The 21,085-nt window shown below is 54.2% G+C and overlaps 11 protein-coding genes across 11 annotated transcripts; 9 read left to right on the forward strand and 2 right to left on the reverse strand.

The window, feature by feature from the left end:
- Positions 1 to 2,109: 2,109 nt before the first annotated feature.
- Positions 2,110 to 4,983, forward strand: MIMI_R665 (Uncharacterized protein; the record flags this gene model as incomplete). The annotated part of the gene is made up of 1 exon (XM_037327772.1): positions 2,110 to 4,983. One exon carries the CDS (start codon positions 2,110 to 2,112, stop codon positions 4,981 to 4,983), a length of 2,874 nt encoding a protein of 957 aa, XP_037174325.1.
- A 1,067-nt stretch (positions 4,984 to 6,050) lies between these two features.
- Positions 6,051 to 7,233, forward strand: CGCA056_v012529 (uncharacterized protein; the record flags this gene model as incomplete). Its single annotated transcript, XM_037327773.1, has 4 exons — positions 6,051 to 6,207; positions 6,270 to 6,325; positions 6,375 to 6,476; positions 6,535 to 7,233. The coding sequence occupies 4 exons, from the start codon at positions 6,051 to 6,053 to the stop codon at positions 7,231 to 7,233; spliced, it is 1,014 nt and encodes a 337-aa protein (XP_037174324.1).
- A 517-nt stretch (positions 7,234 to 7,750) lies between these two features.
- CGCA056_v012530 (uncharacterized protein) lies at positions 7,751 to 8,387 on the forward strand (the record flags this gene model as incomplete). The annotated part of the gene is made up of 4 exons (XM_037327774.1): positions 7,751 to 7,904; positions 7,954 to 7,994; positions 8,048 to 8,149; positions 8,196 to 8,387. 4 exons carry the CDS (start codon positions 7,751 to 7,753, stop codon positions 8,385 to 8,387), a joined length of 489 nt encoding a protein of 162 aa, XP_037173746.1.
- A 1,239-nt stretch (positions 8,388 to 9,626) lies between these two features.
- On the forward strand, positions 9,627 to 10,816 carry RRT8 (Outer spore wall protein RRT8; the record flags this gene model as incomplete). Its single annotated transcript, XM_037327775.1, has 6 exons — positions 9,627 to 9,727; positions 9,787 to 10,328; positions 10,377 to 10,408; positions 10,466 to 10,539; positions 10,596 to 10,666; positions 10,716 to 10,816. The coding sequence occupies 6 exons, from the start codon at positions 9,627 to 9,629 to the stop codon at positions 10,814 to 10,816; spliced, it is 921 nt and encodes a 306-aa protein (XP_037174666.1).
- A 1,853-nt stretch (positions 10,817 to 12,669) lies between these two features.
- CGCA056_v012532 (uncharacterized protein) lies at positions 12,670 to 12,981 on the forward strand (the record flags this gene model as incomplete). Its single annotated transcript, XM_037327776.1, has 1 exon — positions 12,670 to 12,981. One exon carries the CDS (start codon positions 12,670 to 12,672, stop codon positions 12,979 to 12,981), a length of 312 nt encoding a protein of 103 aa, XP_037173747.1.
- A 142-nt stretch (positions 12,982 to 13,123) lies between these two features.
- On the reverse strand, positions 13,124 to 14,053 carry CGCA056_v012533 (uncharacterized protein; the record flags this gene model as incomplete). The annotated part of the gene is made up of 1 exon (XM_037327777.1): positions 13,124 to 14,053. One exon carries the CDS (start codon positions 14,051 to 14,053, stop codon positions 13,124 to 13,126), a length of 930 nt encoding a protein of 309 aa, XP_037173748.1.
- Positions 14,054 to 14,293: 240 nt separating this feature from the next.
- On the forward strand, positions 14,294 to 16,276 carry CGCA056_v012534 (uncharacterized protein; the record flags this gene model as incomplete). The annotated part of the gene is made up of 4 exons (XM_037327778.1): positions 14,294 to 14,780; positions 15,031 to 15,413; positions 15,479 to 15,897; positions 15,961 to 16,276. 4 exons carry the CDS (start codon positions 14,294 to 14,296, stop codon positions 16,274 to 16,276), a joined length of 1,605 nt encoding a protein of 534 aa, XP_037173749.1.
- Positions 16,277 to 16,928: 652 nt separating this feature from the next.
- On the forward strand, positions 16,929 to 17,356 carry CGCA056_v012535 (uncharacterized protein; the record flags this gene model as incomplete). Its single annotated transcript, XM_037327779.1, has 2 exons — positions 16,929 to 16,965; positions 17,025 to 17,356. The coding sequence occupies 2 exons, from the start codon at positions 16,929 to 16,931 to the stop codon at positions 17,354 to 17,356; spliced, it is 369 nt and encodes a 122-aa protein (XP_037173750.1).
- A 264-nt stretch (positions 17,357 to 17,620) lies between these two features.
- Positions 17,621 to 17,992, reverse strand: CGCA056_v012536 (uncharacterized protein; the record flags this gene model as incomplete). The annotated part of the gene is made up of 1 exon (XM_037327780.1): positions 17,621 to 17,992. The coding sequence occupies one exon, from the start codon at positions 17,990 to 17,992 to the stop codon at positions 17,621 to 17,623; it is 372 nt and encodes a 123-aa protein (XP_037173751.1).
- Positions 17,993 to 19,499: 1,507 nt separating this feature from the next.
- CGCA056_v012537 (uncharacterized protein) lies at positions 19,500 to 19,810 on the forward strand (the record flags this gene model as incomplete). The annotated part of the gene is made up of 2 exons (XM_037327781.1): positions 19,500 to 19,751; positions 19,808 to 19,810. 2 exons carry the CDS (start codon positions 19,500 to 19,502, stop codon positions 19,808 to 19,810), a joined length of 255 nt encoding a protein of 84 aa, XP_037173736.1.
- A 533-nt stretch (positions 19,811 to 20,343) lies between these two features.
- CGCA056_v012538 (uncharacterized protein) lies at positions 20,344 to 20,642 on the forward strand (the record flags this gene model as incomplete). Its single annotated transcript, XM_037327782.1, has 2 exons — positions 20,344 to 20,362; positions 20,416 to 20,642. The coding sequence occupies 2 exons, from the start codon at positions 20,344 to 20,346 to the stop codon at positions 20,640 to 20,642; spliced, it is 246 nt and encodes an 81-aa protein (XP_037173744.1).
- Between the last annotated feature and the right edge of the window lie 443 nt (positions 20,643 to 21,085).

A 21,085-nucleotide genomic window follows, 5' to 3' on the forward strand; every position in this document is an offset into this window, starting at 1 on the left:
AGCCCAAGAATAATACAAATATCAAGTACAATACGGGGTCGAAATTGAGGTAAGTTTGTACAATGCGGATGACAGACAAACAGTCCTCCTCACGAGTTCCATGTCCGCCCATAGAGTACTAGCAAGCAAGAATGGCAAGACAATCCTTAATTCATAGAAACATACTTTGAGAAAGAACTCAATGGGAGAGCCTTTTGAACAGTGCGGTAGAGAAGGTAGACTCCAGAACTGCAGTGGTTCACAGCCCCTCCGGGTGACTTGATCGGCCTTGATGGCCGCTAGCTTTCTCCTATTGATGAAAAGTACCTCTGGAAACAACGTAGGAAAACTTCTCACACAAATCAATTATCAAGACTCGTTAGTCTGTCGTTCAGTTTAATCCCGACTCACGACACGCAATTATATCAAGGCATCAGTACATCATGGATGCGCAAGACGACTCTAGCCCGGAGGTGTTCTCAGAAGCGGAGACGATGAATGACCTCGTTAAGATAAAATGCGACCACCCGCGGCTCAGCAAAGGATTCTTCGACCACGAAGATTCCAGAATGGTCCCGGCATCTTGCCCCAAGTGCCACAACCGAATGGTGACGATGGCGACACTCTTTCTGCAAACCTGCCCCGGCAGTTGGGACAGAGGCTTCGGACCGCTTATGCGCGGAATGCTCCGGCGTGCGATACAGACGAATGAATCCTTAGACACAATGGATATCGCAGACGCAATCACGTTCCGGTGGAAGGCCGCTCAGCTGGTTGATCATATCGTCAGGGAACTCAACCTGCCTGCCCCAAGTAACAAGACCTGCATCATTTGGAGCATCATTTGGAGCAAGTATGATTGGACACTCTCGGACCGCGAAGAAGATCAGCGGCCATATTTTGGACATCAGTACAGACGAATCTGGGCTGCATTTCGGGATAGAGATCTGCCGAAGCCATCGCCTCAGCAGGGCCCGCCGTTCGTCCTTCTTCAGGAGTACTTGGCGGCTGCTATCACTGAGGCGCGTCTTTCAGAGCAGGAGTCTTTGGCACTCGTTAAGTTAGTTCTCGAGCATGTTCATCATGCGCGGCAGTGTGACCCAGACTTGAATTATCAATATGAATCAGACGAAGCTTAAGAGGAGAGACGTAAGGGTGTGCTCTCTGTACAGAACTTCCAGGAAAGGATGCATCAACGAAAAGGAGGCTGAAGCAACATATCATCTCACTTCCCCCACTATGCCCATACTTGGTCCTACTATCAAATCACCTAGTTCAAAAAAGAACACTCAGTTTAGGCTCAGATCCAAGACGGAAGGAGTTAATCGTTCATAAGGGTACGCGTTCATCCACGAAATGAGCGGGCTGGGTGCTAACAAGGGAGATAACGAAGGTGGAGCTTAACCTCAATTAGTTTGGAAGATAGACAGCAGGGTAGTCGCAAGCTGTGGTTTGCAAAACAATTGCTTGTCCATCTATGCTATCAAAAGTACACCATCTATCCAATAGTTGAATTGAATGCTATGTGTAGCTGTGAAGAAGGCTGAATGGCATAGCGTTACACGATTCGACATTGAAGACTGGAGATGCAGCTAAGGCCAACGAGGGAAAGAGGCGGCGAAGGGGAGGAGTCGTTTGGAATCATTACTCTCATTACGTAGAAACCTTGCTGGCGCAACTTTGAATCTTTGGTCACGCTCAAGGAAATAGAACACCTAGTTCTCCCATGCTAGAGCGGTTCATTTCCTTGTGGACTTGTACATATGTATGTTTAGTTTCGTCGCCGTCGGTTGTTATTGCTGTCGTCGTCCGTTATGATTGTTCTCGTCGTCCGTTGTCATCGTTGTCACCGTTGTCATCGTTCGTTCTTATTGTTTTCATCGTCCGTTTTTATCGTTGTCGTTGTCGTTACCTCTTTGCTCTGGAAATTGTCTGCTTGTCACTAAATGCACCCTTATGGCCATATAATACCGATGACCCTTACGACCGACCGCTGAGTCACAGACGGATCTCCGAAGCCTGGCCACTATAATAATCTGCCCAACAGCGCCCAATTCATTTTGTTCAAGTTATTATTCTACAGTAACTTCAGTGCACATGCAGATTCGTTCACCATACAGTCAGTGCACAATGCAGTTCAACATGAACCAACCCATCCCACCCAGCTTAACGCGCACTGCCCGCCGCCTCTCGGTGACTGCCGTTGAGCTCGTCCTGGAAATCATCGACGTCCTACCTCTTGACAGGGTCCTTGATCTCCTTGCCGCCGAGAACAGTATTGACGATGGTGGCTCGGCTTTGAAGGCCGCGATCAGTAGAAACGCCGCTTGGTCGAGCCTGCGAGATGTGGACCTTGGCCGCCTGTCCAAGCTTTGGGTAGCCTTCAACCAGCTATCGTTACTGATCACTGATCGAAGGGTCGTGATTAGCCGCTTTCGGTTACCAGAGATGGACTATATGTGCTACGACTTCAACAAGAGAAAAAACACCGGGTTGGAGTTCATGGAGAAGCTCGAGAAGGACCTCGAGAACATCTTCAATAACGAGATCCTCTGGAACGAGAACTTCTTCGGGAATCAGCGCAACTCAAGGAACGTCAGCCTCAGGGCCGTGTGCCAGTTCACTCCCGACCATGTAGACTTGTCGGACTACTATCCCTCGGATGGCGTACCCAAGGAGCGACCTGAAGGGTCACGTATGAAGACCGTGGCGGAGTGTATCGAGCTGCTGCCACATCTTTTCAGCGGGCATCGGCGATTGAAAGAAGCCAGGTCATCTGAGCTTCGGCATCTTGCCGACTTATTCGAGATGTATCCAGGTTATCTGATGTCTTCGAAGTCTGGATACTACGGCGTAAAGAACCCGCAACATATCCCAAGAGAGCTCCGCGGCCGAGCTCGGACGTGGAAGAAGTCCAAGTCGTACATGATGTATCATCATCCAGTATTGGTGCCTCACGACGTCTGCTTTCGGATATTCTCCGTATTCTTAGAGAATATACGTTTGCCGACGAGGGACGAGGACGACAAAGAGTCCAAGGACCAAAGAATGGAGAGGAAGATAGCCACCATGATTCCTGCGGACCTTCGACAGGATTTTCGCACAGCTGCGGAAGGCATCGACTCCATAGGCACCTACGAGGGCAGCTTCCCTCGCGCATGGTCTTCGGCATACGAACAGGACTATGTTGACTTTCATAGGGAAGTTTTGAGGGATTGGTGGACGGTCAGCACGGAATCCAGGAAGTACGGGAACTTCTTCCCCGCAACCCCAAAGGAGATGGCATGGCTGGATTCCTTCCTGCGCTGCGTCAAATGGATCGAATCTCACAACGTCATTTGGGCAGAAGACTTTCAAAAGTATCCCTCAAGGTACTACAACCGTTCCCGGAGGAGTATTGACATGAATACCTACGGGAAGACGACACCACCGAAAACAGAGATGTTACTTGAGCTGTCCGACTTTCGAGATTTCATCGACAACGCGCCCGTGGAGGAGGTAGCTAGGCAACTGCAAGCCGACCACGACCTGTCAAAGCACGGCCTGTCAAAGGGAACAGAGACGGCGAGGCTCCCGAGCCTCAACGCCCTTTACATGCCCAAGTGGCCCTCGGCGAGGGCTGTAGAGGTGGCCAGATGCATCTGGCCTGAGGGATGGGGTCAAATATGGGACCGCCAAACAGCTGGATGGCGATACAATAGCATGATCAAGTCCATCGAGGATCGACTCAAGAAGCCTCATCAGAAGGAGGCCGCAGATGGACTGAAAAGCGAAGACATTCAGGGATACCGGAATCAAATTCCCCGGCGACAATTGTGTTATGTCTGCAGCAGGTCGGTCAGCCAGGAGCAGCGGCACAAGACACTGGGATCGATGTGCGTTGCATGCGGCGATTTCAATCTAGTCGAGAGAGCATATTCGATGCCGGGACACCTTTGGCTGTTGCAAAAGACGGCGCTCGTGACCGGCGCGCGCATCAACTTGGGCTTCCATACAGCTCTGCGCCTGCTCCGCTGCGGCGCGTTCGTCATCGCCTCGTCGCGGTACCCGGAGGACGCCTTCTCGCGCTACCAAAAGGAGCTCGGTTTTGAGGACTGGAAAGACCGGCTCAGGATCGTCGGGGCAGACTTCAGAGCGGCAAAAGACGCCTTCGCACTGGTCGAGACCACGAAGGCTATACTGCGCAAGGAAGACCGGAGGCTCGACATCTTGATCAACAACGCCGCGCAGACTCTCACTGATCCTATCAAAAAGGAGCAGATCGCTACTACCCGAGAGCAGGAGCTACTCGAGCAATCGGGGGTGTCAGATGCTGTCAACCAGGTTGTTGTGCGCAGCGAAAATACCGCGCGGGTTCGTGGTGGCGCGACTCTGCCGGGAATTTCTGGCCCGGATATGAACCTTCTTGAGGCATCGTCGCCAACGGACTCCGCTGTCATAGAGACGCCAATGTCGAATACGCAAATCTCTTTGCCTCCAGGGCCGTCTTCATGGGTCCAGTCTCTCTCCGACATCCCATACGAGGACGTCATAACAGCGCACAGCGTCAACACCTTCGTGCCTCTCATACTGATTCGCGAGCTGCTGCACGGCATGGAAGATGGGCACATCATCAACGTGTCATCGAGAGAGGGCATCTTCGAGACGGACCGCAACAGTTCAGCCAAGAGGGGCCACCACGTGCACACCAACATGTCCAAAGCCGGGCTCAACATGATCACCGAGACCGAGGCGGCCACGGCCTGGAAGAAACACAAGGTGGCCATGAACACCGTGGACCCCGGATACATGAGCGCTGCGCCCGAGTACGAGGACGCGCGCGGTGGCGAGAGACCCATTGGATGGGAGGACGGCGCGAGCCGAGTATTGTGGCCCATTGCGAGGAGCGTCAGAGAGCAGAAGGACCCGGAGACGATGCTTGTGAGAAAGGATTATGCGCCGATGTGGGGCCGGTTCTTGAAGCATTACGGTGCGGTACGTGTCGATGCTCGTATATCGCAGTAGGCGGACTCCTCAAGACAACGGGCTAAGTAGTTTAGGAGACTGGGTACAAAGTGAGAGCAACATTAATACCGTGTATGCAATCACCTCTGGCTGACGAGAGGAATACATTATAACTAGCATGGCTGTCATCTCTGTTGTCCCCTTTTAAGCTGACCATCCGCATAATTCAGTGCCCCTGTGATGTATTCAGCCTGTCGAACCACTGTCAAAACCAGAATTAGCTAGTTATAGGGTACGATCTGGTCTTGAAAGATGTACTTCCAGACCGTAAAGCACATACCATGCGCATTTGAGTCCCTTCCGGCAATTTTCCGTGTCGGCGCCGGCTCCGATCCGATGGACCCACTTATCGCCGGCGCATCACCGGGCTGCCTCTGTCGAGCAGCTACGGCGATCTTTTGGAGTCAATCTGGTTGGCTATGATTCATTGATATATTTTGATGCTCTGTACGAGACTGGACGAGCTCAATCGTCAATGGAAGTGCGTATGGTGGTGTCGACGCAGGTGCAGAGGTCGTTTGCTGTGGACGTGACAGGGCCTAGTTGGATGTGAATACCTAAAGAAGGTCCACCGGGCAAGTCAAATTTCCCGATATCTTTGAATTCTCAATCTCTTTCCCAGTACCAAAGCAGGCCAGAGGTCAGAGGGAGAGCAGCAAGACAACAGCTTTGTGCTGGGGTTGTTTGTTGCTCCGGTAGCTGCTGCACACGCATGTTTGGCCTGTCCTGAATGAGCAAACAAGAAAGGCATGTCCAAGGTTCAGAAAACGCGTTGGCGCTTATCTCTTGCTTTCTTTTCAAAATTTCTGGTCGCTGGTTTGAGAGATGCTACCAGTCTCTCGCTGCACCCGACTTCTCGAAGCTTCGTCGACTGGAGGCTGCCGTCAACAATCGCTCCTTCCAAATGGGAGTTCGTTCTTTTCCGTTCTCTCTCATTGGGACTTCACAGAGAGCCCCACATAACGAGGGCTTGCCGGCTACCTTACCTACCCGCGATCCCATACTCCTGGGGCTGCCACCGAAGGTCTCGCAAACCCATTTTCCCCGACAACCACACAACGTCCACGATGCCCGAAACTTCCGTCTCCGAAGCGGCGCTTGCTGCCGTGCCTGATGAAGTTCGCTGGTGTCTCCGGTGCTTGGGATGGTATGCAGGCGAGTTCAAGGGCAACCGTGGACAGTTCTGTCAGGACGTCGACTTCGCATGCTCAGGAGCAGTCGGAGGTAGGCGCGCCGCTGATCTCCCTGGGTCTCCGTGAAGCAGCCACAAGCTCACATCCTCGCAGGCCCCGACGAAAAGTGTGCGCGATGTCCCCCAACAGCAAAGCACACATGTCTGACAGTGAGGAACCTTCGGCTCCTACTGGTACAATTCCTGATAACATTCCCAGATTCCGGATTCTGTGTGGAAGCTCGCCCGAGAAATCATTGCTCACCGTCGAGCCATGGTCGATTTTGAAAAGAAGAACCCGATGAGAGACGTTAGTGCTGCAGTAAGTACCCTTGTTAGATCTGCTTAGCACGTCGCCATAACTAACGATTGCCTCGCAGGACCGTCGGGCTCTGAAGGCCGACTTCAAGATCGTCAGAGACCGTACCCGAGAATACTACAAAGACAGCGAGAGGCGCGATTCGGAGCACGTTGAAGACTCTGAAGACGAAGACGATGCGCCCCCACGCCGAAAGCGCCCTCGCCGTTACGCCTCCGGCATTCTGTACGACGAGTTCCACGCTTCTGAGCCTGAGACGGTATGCGACGAACACGGCCAGCAAGAGCGAGCCAGCGCGAACACGCACGCTGACGATGACCTGCAGAATCGTCCCCGAGCCAGCGTCGGCCCTCGAGTTCAAGGGAGGTCGCCTGCGGTACCTGATGGTACCGAGCAACTTCTCCAGGCTGCTAGCAATGCTGTCAAGAAGGTGGCCAGGCTCACTGCCATCAAGCCCGAAGCCGACAAGCGCTTTGCAACCGCGGCTCTGCAGTACTTCGGACTAGGCCCCAACGTGCCGAACAACCAGGCGCCGGGCGTTTCCCAACTGCTGAGACAGACTGGTCATCACGCAGATGGCGCCGCTCGCGAGGCTGCCGGGGAGGTTTCGAGGATTTCGGGGGAGCTGAAGGATGCGCACACTCGCCTGGGCGAGGCCGTGTTCGCTATCGTGGCATTTGGAGGTGTCCCGCCTGAGAGATCAGGGGACGAACCGATCTTGGGTGTGCTTCGGATGCTGGGACAGAGAGATGGTCAATAATCGCTGGCTTGCGGATCGGGCAGTGGAGCGGAACTGTCGGAGAAAAATAAAGGTGAACCAGGCAGCATGGTAGTGGTCCTAGCAGAGGAGCAACTTCGTCGTTGGCTCCTTGTCGCCAATGTCAGGATCGGTACCTAGCTAGGCATACGGGCTATATGAATTGGGTGTACTCGCCGAGAACCAAATCGCGAATAGAGTATATGTATTCTCAGGAATCTTTCGACGCTGCCGGTCTCAGCTTGTTCCGCACGTGTGTTTTCCTCCTTTGACCCACCTTCAAGGCATCATATCGAAAAAACAAAAACAAGTCGACCCTGCGGCCTCGAGGCAGCCACCCTCGCTTGGTCTCTCCCGTGTCCTCGTCTATCTTCTTCTCCTTCGTCCATCCTATTCACCTTCCTTGCCCTCCTCTTCTGCTTCGCCATCCTCTTCTCCCTCCTTGCCCTCCTCTTTTGCCGTTCCGCTTCTGTTCACCACATAGCAGCATCTTTCCAGACACCCTGTGCCTCCCGCCGTGATGGTCTCATCACACTTTGGCCCTGCACTTGCTACCGATATCGAGACTCGCTGGTGTCTCCGGTGCTTGAAGTGGTACGCCGGCAAATCCAAGAACAACCGCGGGCAAGAGTGCCAGGAGCTTGATTTCACGTGCAGCGGAGCTTCGGGAGAAGGTAGCTACCTCTTTCCGCTCTTGCCACTTGTTGCTGACTCCCTGCCCAGACAGATGTGAGCGGTGCGTCAAGTTGGGAAAGTGCCTTATCGTCAGTAGCACCTTCAACATTGCCATCCAGCACACGTACTGACCAAGTGCTAGATCCCTCCGTCGCAGTGGCTTCGCGCCCAAAATGTCATCGCTCGTCGTCGCGCAATCTTGGAGTTGCGCCAGCTTCATCCCGACGCGGAGATCAGCCCCGACGTAAGTCTCTTCTCAACCCAAGTGAACGCGTTTGCTGACTCTCGAGGATACTAGCGCTGTAGTGCGCGCCCTTGCAGCTGTCCAGTCTGGCACCGAGAATTACTACAGCCGACTCGAGAAGAACGATGATAAGGACGATGATAGCGACAGCGATGATGCCCACGAACACGACGTCCACACCGGCTCCTTACCCGCCGATGCTGATACACTCGTCCTCGACGCTCCGTGCCTACCGTGAACTACTCTCGGTCCGCCTTGTACCCCGCTGAGACACTCGAGGCCTTTCGCTCGGCAGGCAAAGACAAGGTCTCTTCGAAGACCTCCGCATCGAACCCCGCAGCCGCCCTCATCCCTCGCCCTGTCAGCCGCCAGACTCCCATTCTACCTAGCGCAGGTCCGGCTGAGCCCGTCCCGGCTGGTTCAGCCGTCCTGGACCCCGGCGGTGTTGCCGGCGCCCTCGCCGTCTCTCGGCATGCAACACCGGCACCTGCTGCTGCCATGGCTGCCCCAGACCGATTAGCGCGAGTAATAGAGGCCATCGGTGAGGTGTCCCGTCTGACGGCCGCTCGGAATGAGGCCATCAACCGCTTAGGAGAGGCATTCTTCGACGCCGTTGTGCCAGGAGAGCCCGCACCTGTCGCACGTCTGTCGGAAAATCAGGTGCAATATGTCCTGAGAATGCTGGGCCAGGACGGTGGGAACGTTGGGAATGAGTGAGCTCCACGAATGGACTTCGTAGAGGAGGCAAGACCCCTCTCACGGAGAACAGAAGCAGAGGGATGACAATGGCAGGAAAGGACGACGCCGGCGACGACAGCAGAGACCACGGACAGTGGTCAAGAGTAATGGTCGTGATGTAGCGCAAGGGAGTTGGCTATAGATCGTGGGCATGTTTGGTGGCGTGTCACAAACTCACGATAGCTTTGACTAAATGAATTAAACCCCTTAAACCCCTATGCCATCGCCATGTCACCACCCCCATGTGGCGTAATATGTGGCTATAGTGGCGCAGCAGCACAGCAAGCCGGCAATGCTGAGTACCAATTCGCTGCCGAGATCTTCAAATAAGAACTTAGATATGGACAAATGATTCCTTTCGTTTTTGGATACATGGAGAGCCTACTGCAATTGACTTCTCCTCCAAACTGCATATTCTGGTCTGGCGCATGCCAAGCCTTGGACGCCACACTTCGCACATAGCAGGTTCTAGGCCTAGCTTGAGCCACACCACGACGTCATAGAGCCATCACTGGCTGGCACGCAAGGGAGCTCTAGCTCCGGTAGCTCAGCTGAGGTAGCTGCGCGACAGCCAGATCGCGATTGCCACAACTAAATAAAACCTGGCCGCCGGCCTATGCCACTTTTACCCAGCAGTTACTTTCCCCAGCTGCTCTCGCGATCTTTGTTTACGACATCAACGCCATCCCGAGAACCGCAACCCGACATCGACCCCGCACATCGCACATCGCTCATCACCATGGCCGACCAACAGACTGTCGCCGAAGGGCAAGCCTCCGGTTCCAACAGCCGCAACCGACGAGTGGCCAACTCGGTGCAGGCCAAAGCCCAGGAGGTCCTGTATGTGCCACCCCTGAACTTCCATGAACGTCCGACGAACGCTGACCAACGTGTAACAGGCAGGAGGACTACGACAAGGCGAGAGGTCTCGTCGCCGACGCTGCCAAGAGCAAGTCGTACCTGTATCCCATCAAAGGCATCATCTACTTCGCCACGCACCGAGCGCTATGGAAGCCTCTGATGTCGCGCATCGGGGCCTACATCCTCCTGTCCGCTGGTGTTGTGACCGGCATGTTCGTCTTCACCTACGTGCCACAGCTTGCTATCCTTGTCTTCGTCAACGGTCCTCTGGCAGTCTTCACCACCGTGCTGTTGATCCTGAACGAGAGCTCGACAATCATCAACTTCGTCTCACGATCGTACCTTCTGCAAGAGGCGCTTTTGGATACCTTTGACGGCACCTTGCTTTCGAGGGACGAGGATGGCATCGTGAAGGAGGGAAGACAGGTCCGCCCTGGCTCTGACCCGATGCAGAAGCTGGGCAAGATCCTCAAGAATCCGTTCGAGAGGTTCAGCCCGAAGGCTCTCATCCGCTACCTAGTCTACCTGCCCCTGAACTTCATCCCCATCGTGGGAACGGGAATCTTTATTCTTCTCCAGGGTATGTCGACGGAACCACTCGTGGCATAGTCAAGCTAACACATCACAGCCCGAAGCCGGGGCCACAGTGTCCATGGACGCGTACGTATCTCCTGATCGACTCCATCCGCAAGCTCCTGTCTGACTTTTGTTGTTTAGTACTTCCAACTGAAGAACTGGTCCGCTTCCCGGAGGGCCGACTGGCTTAAGAGACACACTGGGCCTTACACGGCGTGAGTTTGGTCTATTTGCGCGTCCGCTATACGGCGTACTGACTAGCATGGTGCAGTTTCGGCCTCGTGGCAACTGCGCTTGAGATGATCCCCTTCGTCAGCATCTTCTTCACATTCACAAACACGGGTAGGTGTGCTCGAAGCTCCTGCCGAATGTCACTGACAACTGTCGCTAGTTGGTGCTGCTCTGTGGGCTGCCGATATCGAGTCCAAGAACACGTCCATGACCGACGGCACGGCTCCCACTCTTCGCGAGACGGCCAAAAATGCCGAGTAGGCGACGACGCACAGCATTGTGGAGCCGACCTCACCTGCACCGGCCGAGGACATGCTTCAACTTGGCACCCAAACGATGCGGGCCCCCCTCGTTTCTTCGGGTAATGGTACCACGGCATCTTGACAGCAGTCTTGAATCTTGTGTTCCTTTATCGAACTCGGCTCGCGGGTCTTTCGCGGCGAGATCTCACGGACAGGTGGGGGCAATGAGAGAGACGGCCTTTGCGTGCATTAGCATGATGGAATTCGGTTTGGCGTCCTGGGGTAGGTCTTTGGGAAAGGTACATGGAAATTTCGAGGAGAGCGCATGAAATAATTGTTAATGATGATTTGGAACTTTACGAATGACTGCAGATATCGACAGATGACTTTCGCGCACTAATCTGGGCTGCCGCGTCTTGTCTCGCAGTCTTAGAGGGTCCTTTCACGTGTCCCCAAGGCTTCACCTGCGTAGCTGCCACTCAATAACGATTCTTACACAAGCAGCTGTCTTGAGCAGAAGCAAGACGAAGCGACATCAAGAGATGAATGACTCTAGTTGCTGGAACGGACACTAATCGGTCCTGAGACGAGACACCGCGAGCCCCCGCACTGAGGACATTGGTCTTGTCACACACTGTTCAGGCACAAGCAATCTCGTTTGGCAGTACACGGCTACCCACAGGCTGCGCGATCTTCAACTGAACACTGTCCACATACCGTCCCGTCTGTCACCCAAGAAGACCGGAAGAGGAAGGCCCCTGAATTCAAGTCCGGAGAGCCCGTTGGGGCCATGCCTCAGCTCCGTTGGACGTGCATCCGTTATCAACATGTTACCGCAAGTGCGACTATGGGAAATACGATACCATTTGGTGTTGAGCGTCATGTCACGCTGTGCGTGGTGACTGATAGTGGATGTGACGATGCGTTGAACATGAGGAGAAAACGAGACTCGGATCATGGTCGCTTCTTTCATCACGGCAAGCTCAACAGATGGCGACCAGATGGGCTTCTCGGAGCAGAGTGTCTCGCGTCGGAGATTCGATTGTGCGCTCTGGCGAAGACAAATCAGGAGATGTATAGACAGTGGCGGAGGATCGCAAGTGAGGCCTCATCGTGAAGCACCTCGAGCTTCATCATCGGATCTTTGCTTGCTGGGACGGGTGGCGATGGTGATCGACCGAGGCCGTAGCCCGCTATGACTAGTGCTGTTACCGGCAAGCTCACCGATGGCAGCAGCTCAGTTGAAAGGAACGTTGTGCTATCGTGACCGAGCAAGTCGGAATCCACCCTGATCCATCCGATCCAACCATGTACAGCTTCCCTGGATCGCTAGTACACGGCCACAGTGTATCTTCCATTTCAGAGTGGGACTTCGACTTGACTGTTTCTGGGACGAGTCGGAAGCAGGAGTATGATGTAAGGCCGGGGCGGGGACGATCAAGTGCGGAAGACGCGCCTTCCTGGGACGCAATGTGTGACCGATGATTCTTGAGATGAGCAAAGAGTGACTTTCGCTAGAAAGTGTGCGGAAAAAGCAGTGTATCCTTCGCAGGAGGGCGTCTCTCCATCGAAGATGTCGCGACTTGTGCCTATATGTGCTCTACCCCCGCGGTTCGTACCCACTGACCTTACTTCCAACTCCCCTTCGACCCCGCCTCTCCTTCCTTCTCTCCCTTTACAACCTCTTTCTTCCCACTCGAACCCGAGTGCTAAGGTTTTCAACGTTCGTTCCTCCTACCAAAGGCTTTCACTCATTCTATCCGCATCTACGAGCAAGAGCAGCCGGCAAGCCCTCGAACGCGACTGCCAGGTTAGTCTTCCTCCCCTTCCAACCAAAAGCGGAAAGGTCTAACCTTCCGTCAGCTCATCGACATGAGAGTTTCGAATCTCATCGCCGGCATCGCGTCGGTTGCTGCGCTGCTCCCGTCTTTGGTGGGCGGCACTGCAGCTTCCTCTTTTGAGGTCCATGCCCAGCAGGACGAGGTCCAGTCCGCAGTCCTCCACAACCTGGAACACCATGCTCGAGACCCTCAGGACTCTGATGATTTTCTCAGCTACGACTATGGATACTCGGACCCTCCTCCGCCTCCTCCAACCACCTATGGCGAGGAGTCGTCGACAGAACAGTATGGTGCTACTACCACCGATGGTTCGTTCCTCCATTTAGAATATGTGCGCGGTTGACTAATTCTCACCTGGAAGAATACTCAACAAAAGCCAGCACGGCGACAAGCGCGAGCGGGACATCTAGTAACTCTTACCCTGCCTCTGCCAGTGCCACTGCTACCTCTGGATCATCTTCCGCCTCTTCGGATAACGCCACTACCTACCCACCTACGTCCGCCTCTTCGGGCGATTCTTCATCGTCAAGTAGGTCATCCGGTGCTGTCTCATCACCAACCGCGACAGATACTGAGTCGGGTACCCTCACAACAGTCTCAGAGACATCCACAAGCTCAAGCTCAAGCTCAAGCTCAAGGCGAACGTGGAACACCACGACTCTTGCGCCGTCTCCAGCCGTGAGCTCCTCAATCTCGTCTGCAACATCAGTCGGCTCCTCTGCCAGCAGTAACACGACTGTAATTGCTTCCTCGACATTATCCGGTTCAAGGTCTGCCACTCTGGTACCGCCGTTCACTGCGTCCAACTCGTCAGTGACTACAACTGGTACCGCGCCAGGGACATCAATCTTGCCAAGTTCGCTCTTCAACACATCGTTCCCTGCTGGCCCGACTTTGACGCAGCCTGTTGAGTCCCCATGGTCGACTTGGAACTCGTCTGTCATTGCCTCTCCAACGTCTTCCGGAGTGTCCCAATCTACCACCTCAGGAAACTTCACGTCCATATCTGACATCCCGATCCCTCCAGCATGGACGTCTGGTACCACGACCCGGGCTTCAAACTCGACGAGCCCATCTGCAACATCAACCGTCCAGGGCTCGACCACGGGACCAGTCACGGTAGTCCCGTCTGGAGTCTCCGGTTTACCGTCAGGTTCTGCGTCTCCCACAGAAACGAATGTTCCCTTTCCGTTCCCCAATTCGACGATCACCATCTCTACTAAAGGCACAATCCTCACCTCTACAGTGCCGAACACGGCATCCGTCTTTCCAACAAGCCCTACTGCCGTGCCTCCTTTCCCCGCAAATTCCAGCTCCATAATCTGGCCGAGTGGCACCATTGCCTCCATCACTGAAGAGCCTGAGCCCTCGTCAACTTCACCTTGGAACAGTACTTTGACCTCGTCACCAGTCATATCAGGAACCGGCCCAATTCTTCCGCCGTCCCTCAACTCAACACTCTCGACCAGCGCTAACGCTACCTGGACGGGGACGAGTCAATCTGCGGATCCAGCGACGTCTACGTCTGGTGTTTTCGTGCCCCCGTGGCCTGTTTCCAATTCTACGACCATACCTAGAGGAACAGGAACAGGAACGGGAACGATTCTCACGACAACTGGGACTGCAGCGTCTTCACGCCCAACTCCCACAGCGCCATGGCCTGCGTTCAACTCAACCACAGTATCCCTCACAGGAACAGTTTCCATCCCGGTGATTACATCGTCGATAATCGTCGGCACGGGGTTCTCAAGTCCCTCCAGGGTATTCACTTGGACAAATCACACCTCGGGTGTTCCAACTGGCAACATTACGGGTACTGGTGCAATCACGGCGACGGGGTCAGCAACCGCCACCACTCTTTGGCCAAGTGTGAACACCACGTTGAGCTCTCAACAGAGCACGACTCCGTCTCCAAGCAATGGGACAATTTTGAATACCTCAACGTCGAATGCGACTCTCAGCACCACATCGGGAGGGTTTTCTACAACCGACGCTCCTCCGTTTCCAACCGGCAACTCCTCTGTCGTTCCCTTCCCGACTGGGTTCAATACATCGAGCATCTGGCTTTCCACAGTCATGTCGACCCTTGTTATACCCGTAGGAACAGGTTCTTCACCTATCGCTACGATCGCAGTTTCAACGGTGCCTAGGCCACCCTTTCCAAGCGTGAACGCAACATCTGCTGTTACTTCGGGCAATGCAACTTCAACAATTTCAGGAACCGGAGTCACCGCCGATCCCATATTGACGGGAATTTCTTCTACTGCTAATTCTACGACCTCACCAACACCTGCCTTACCACCCTTCCCGTCTGTCAACTCCTCTCGTCCAGCGAACACGATCATTACTTTCTCTGGGACAGGCACCACGGTGATATCGACATTGACGGCAGGTACTTCCAGCACCAACTCTACCACTTCTCCGTCGCTGCCTCCATTCCCGGTCACCAACTCTACTTCATCTCCGTCTACCTTGGGCAGCATCACGGGTACGATCCCAGGCACAGGCGGCACACCGATACCCACGTTGACTGGCGGGACTTCAGCTGGTAGTGGTACCGTCACAGGTCTTCCAACCCCGACCACAGAGCCACCGTTCCCAACTCGGAATGGAACGTCGACGGCAGAACCTACAGGAACCGCACCTCCTGAAGGATCTGGAACTATCTTCTTCACAACTGAGCCCCCAGAGACATCGAGCGGTCTCAACGCCACGGCAACGACGCCGCCATTCCCTGCTGGCAATATCACCGTGATCCCGGTATCGACTGGCAACGTAACTGTCACGTTGATCTCCAGTGCACCATCAGGCGCGGTCGCTTCGACATTGACAATCACAAGAGCCGACCGCCGCACCACGCAAACCCTTACAGTCTTGCGGTCTGCAACATTGACGCCGCCGTTCCCAACTTCAAACGGCACCATTGTGCCTACTGTCACAGGGACTGGTCCTCCACCTGGCACTGTAATTCCGAGCGTTCCCTTCAGCCAGTTGCCGAACTCAACATTCTCGTCGCTGCCATCTTTGTCGTCGTCGTCTTCGCTAGTCTACCCTCCCACTGGGTCTTCGACTACCCCTGTCACTTCCACCAACTCGACAGGGCCGACGGGGTCTTCAACACCATGCCATACTGTCACCGTAACCAGTGGCACGGTGACCCAAGTTATTACCAGAAGTGTTCTGGTCTCATCCATGCCAACCTGCACGTCCAAGTGGCAGAACACGACCTCTACAAAGCCCTCAACCGGTGCTACAAACAGTAAGTCTCAGCCTATTTCTCCACAAAGGCCAGTAAACTAACAAATATTCCAGGAATTTCCAGCAACACCGCCACGACTCTCATCACATCAACAACCAAGGCTTCGGTCTCAGCCGAGGGAGACAGTACCACCATGTTCGAGCCCGACGGCCCGGTGGTGCCGACTACCACAGTCAGCGACTTCACTCTGCCATCTAACAAGGCCTACCCTTGGGGTGGCAACGGACCCCTCTTCCGGCGTCCTAACACAACTGCCACCGACAGTGAGGAGGTTCCAGTCCGCCAGCCTGGTGGGTGGTGGTTGCGGTGGAAGCGGCATTTCGACCGATCGCGATCGAGCGCAAAGGACAGGGGGGCAGACGTGACTCACGAGACCTGAGAAGTACTGAAACACTGATCCTTCTTTCAACGTCTTCTTAATTTGCTTGAGGAACGATTATCTTTGGACATGGGAGAACCGCTTTTCGTCTTTATTTTCTCACTGGACGGGTAGGACATATACCTACACCATGATCTTCTCTGTAATAGTTAAAGGGCGTGTTGGAGTTTATCTTTTGCTAGAGTAATGGAATGAAAGTCGACGACCATGCAGTATGATGAAGTTCTCTTGCAAAACACACAACATCAAACACCCTTATTTACCACTTCTTCAGACAATATCATTCGAACCGAGAAAATATAGTACCGCCCCATTCGTTCAGACTTGAGAAGATATCAAGACACGGCACTGATTACCTCAGACGCAGTGCGTAATCACAAAGCTTGCGCCACGCTCTGGTCATGTGAACGCGGACAAAAGCCGCAGACGATCTGACGGGCTTCGTACGCAAGCTATTGACATGTGTATCACCGTCATTGGCTGACACTGCTTGCAAACCAGCATTCGCCACTCCGTGCCGCACGCCTGCCTCCGACGCCCGCTGCATCCAGAGCATTGAAGAAGTGTCAGGCCCCCCGAGCATCCGCCCGATAACTCGGAGATTTTCATCCCACGCAACAATCTTGCATCGAATTGCCTTTGCCGAACGGAGATGGCGCAGCAGGGCGGCACGTATAAAGCCCCGCCGAGTAAGTCCGACCTACCGACTCAAAGCTATTGTAACGGGATTGCTGACGGTCGTCCACAGGGTTTACCTTCTCCTTCGGCCGGACCCAGTCTTCCACCGAGCCCTTCACTGAAGATGATGGTTGTGTCGACGAGAAGCCAGCAGAGACCGACGCCGCTGACGAGAAAACTGCCGCTGCTATGACAACGGGAAAGGGTGCCAAGAAGGTGGAAGATGACGAGCGGGAGTGGGTGATTGTGCCTAGTAATCCGGAAGACGAGCCGGAGGAACGCGCGGAGCCGAGGGGAATCTTTGTGTCTTACGCTATTGGTTCACCATGCGGCTGTTCGGTGAAAGGCGAGTTCAGGCTGGGGTGGGGGAAGGGTGGTGCGCCGACTGGGGAAGGGTCATGATGGGCTTGGGTGTTTTGAAATTTGTGATGGTCTCTTTACTAGGGCAATGGCAATTCGTATAACAAGAACATGTTTGAAGAATTTCTGGGTATAAAGAGGTTTTAGGACGGAAGTGTTCTAACAAAGAAGAAAACAATCATGCCAACCGATCCGTGCCTCCAACATCCCGCCTCCACTGACATCAGACACCGCTTCGCAAAGTCCCGGCAAAACTTCCGGCCTCCATCCGGACTGCTTCCAGCCCGCCCACCCAGACTCACATGCTCAGCCGGAAGGATTGCACTTAAGGCGCCACGAGCTTTGCGGCGTGCAGACAATCTTTTCGTTGTACTTGAGCGCCGTCTCGGCCTTGTCGTCGCGCTGGTGGTTGTACGTGATCCAGATGCCCTTCTGCGCAATGTCCCTGCCGTCTGTGCTGCGGCAGTCGGCGTTCGCCTCGTTCCACCAGCCCGCCTTGAGCTGCAGCTCGTCGCGGCGGTTCTGCATCGCCCACTTGATGTCGCCCCAGCCGAGGTCGTTGCCGGTCCAGAGGCCGGAGCAGAGGAGGCGTCGGGCCGGGACCGTGGGGCCGGCGTCGGCTGGGGCTGGGGCGGCGGTTGCGCCGAGGGCGACGAAGAGGAGGGGCTGGAATTTCATTGTGGCTGGGTGCGGTTGGTTATTGAAGGTGTGATTTCGTGGCTTGTGTCGGGCGGGAGAGGGGATCTGGGGTTGGAGGTGCAGATTAAAGACGGGACGATGGTCAGGTCAGGCAAGACCGCTGGTCCAGGTATATATACAACGTTGGGCACGCGGATGTTCCTGCAGTTCGCTCTGATCGCAATTTGCAGAGCTTCATGTATGATATATTGCGTGGATCTAGAATCTAGTCTAACTTGCTAATGTCAATGACACTTTACCTTTTAGATCGTCTAGTGGGTGCTCATTGGAGCATCATGAACCATGGACGAAGACTGATTCAGTCACTGGTCGTTTGACCACAACCAGTATATTAAGTCCCGGTGGGATATTCAAGTCCCCATGTCTCCTTTCTATCGGCAAGCCCGTGCTCCCGAATCCCTCGCGTTGCCGGGTGGTACGCCTGAGTCGTTGTGCGTCAATTGCCTCGATGATGAGATGGTGATGGACGTGTTCTATGCCCGGGCAATTGAACGATTAGGTTGCCGACAGCCGCAGCAAGAAGTCCATGTAGCATCTTGCAGAATTTTCAACATACGGTGTGTGCTCGGACTTTCAAGACATTTGAGCTCGTGCAAGCGGCAAGCCTTGTGAGGAACAGCAAGCACCAAGGGTTCGGTTCTACACCTATCCCACGGTCTTAAAGGTTAGTGCGGTTCTTGCGGGGCTTTCCATATAACGAAGCCCCGCAAGTACTACGCTAACCTTTAACACCGTGGGATAGGTGTAGTTTGATGAAGCATTCAGGCCAAGCCCCGCAAGTTCATCGCAGCCACCGTAAGCGAAAAGCTTGTCTTATGGAACCCCCCAGGCCTTCAGTTGACAGTTGCTGAACCTGTGGGCCACGGTGTACCTGTCACTGACGGCATCGCCTGGCCATCGTGCGCATCGTCCCGAATGCGATGCTGTCGCAGGGTAGAAGACATTGATTGACTCGTCGGCAGCTTTGGGCCCTGCAGTGCCAATTATCCCGTCAGCTCCCTGTGTCGCCGAAAAGGAACTGCCTGACCAATGAAGATCAACCCATACTGAACAAGTTGCTCAATTGGTCTGGCAAAAAGAACATACAAGGGCGTCGGGTTATACTGGTAGCCATTTGATGGAATAGATGGCGAATGAGGGAAAAAGTCTTCACTGGATTAGCTGAACTCTCTTAGACCACAGTCGTTGACTTAGGCAGCGAGGCTTGTCGCTGCACGCTGGAGCTTATGCATAATCGACAGCATTTCAAATCTTCGCAGTTCGAGGAAGAAGAATGGGGAGCGATCCTGTTATCTTCTCGTGTTGCGCTGAGTCAGTCACTCATGGCCAACCCGAGCAGCTCATTCCCATAAGCAAATGCCTTCACGATACGCATCACGCTGGTTATTATAAACGATCATATCATCTTTCAGAAGTTGAGCTCGAATAATACAACACACTTTTATAACTGCGCAACTCAATCTCAACCCTTTTAATTCATACGAAGATGAAGATCAGTTCCGTCGTTTCCTTCCTCGCCGTCGCTGTCGCCGCCGCGCAGGCATGCGGCTACTGCCAGTGCCAGTACTCTGATGGCAGCCACTGCTGTGTAGCGCACGGCAACGGCAAGACATGCGACGAGGTGTGTAACGGTGCCGCCTACGGCGTCACCCTCGGCAGAGAAAAGTTGTACTGCAATGCTGCGGGCGCTTCTAACCGCATCCCATGGTCTTCTTACCAAGATCGGAAACAATGCATCGTGTGTAGTTCACAGTTCTTTATTCTGATTGTGGGGGGACTAACATTACATCACAGTAAATCTCCTCTTGGCCCATGCTGTTTCGATGATGGATGGTATGAGAGCATTTCTACGCGCAGACAAACGACCGCGGGATTCAGTTTGGTATTTGGGCGTCTGGACGGCTTTGAAAACAAGCAAGTAACTGAGGTGTTTGTTGGTGTCTGTTCTATAAAGAGCCTTCGGCCGAAGTTCAACTCACTCACGTCGTTGGATGGGACGGGAGATCGGGTGGCGTGGTTGCGTCGTCACTTGGACATTTCTAAAAGATGGAGACTTTCCGCGAACATGTTTACGTATGCGAGCCCTTTGATGGCACTTGTAACCAAAACAGCCATTTGAATAAGATCAATCAACAAAAGCATCAGAATTGAGTTGAGCTTGGCTGCCAGTGAAGTGCCGGCGGGCAAAGAAATGTCCGACGCCTCGGGGCGGGGCCGGCCCCGGCCTTACTTAGACCGGGGATGCACCACTCGGTGCGCCGCTATTTAGACCCTTCTCAAGACTCTTCCAACATTGCAACGCAAATCAAAACAACTCAAAAATCGCCAAAATGCCAATCTATCACATTGGTATCTACCGCACGCCACTTGTCCCTGAATGCTGCTGATTTACCCTGTCACAGTCCTGTTCAAGCTCAAACCCAACACCGACTCATCCCGAATCTCGGAGATGCGGGCCGCGGGCGACGCAATGGTCGGTGTCGTCCCGGGCCTCAGGTCCTTCACCCTCGGCCCGCCGCTTGCGAGCACGGCGCACCGTGCACAGGGCTTCGATATGGCGCTGATGACGGTGATGGACACCGAGGAACAGGTACTGGCATACGCGGGCCATCCCGCGCACCTCAAGTAAGGAATACCCCCGACGAGGCCGATGGCGTGCATGATCTGATGGGACGACTTAGGCTTCATAAGATTCGGGAAGCCATTTGCACGGAAACTCTGGCGTACGATCTGGTCGTGCCTTGATTGGAACGGAGCGGGAATGGAAGGGAGATCGGACGAACTCCGACAGAGGACGTCCGGGTGGGTTCCGGTGGGTTCCGATGGGTTCGGTGGGCTCCCGCGCTCAACGTATGCGACTGCTTGACCAAGGATACTCACGAAGAACTGTTCCCAACCATATCAATTGATGGTGTTGACGCCAATGGTGCATACTTTTCGGCAGCGTGCCGACTCCATGAAAGTATTGTGATTATTATTCAGCCCGCAGTAGCCAGTCCACATCCCAGCGGACTGAACAGCACAATCGACGGTATTAAGGTTCAACTCGTTCCGAACTCCTTGGCTACAAGC

The sequence above is a fragment of the Colletotrichum aenigma genome, assembly GCF_013390185.1.
Source record: "Colletotrichum aenigma strain Cg56 chromosome Unknown KSG_Cg56_contig08, whole genome shotgun sequence".
NCBI lineage: Eukaryota > Fungi > Ascomycota > Sordariomycetes > Glomerellales > Glomerellaceae > Colletotrichum > Colletotrichum aenigma.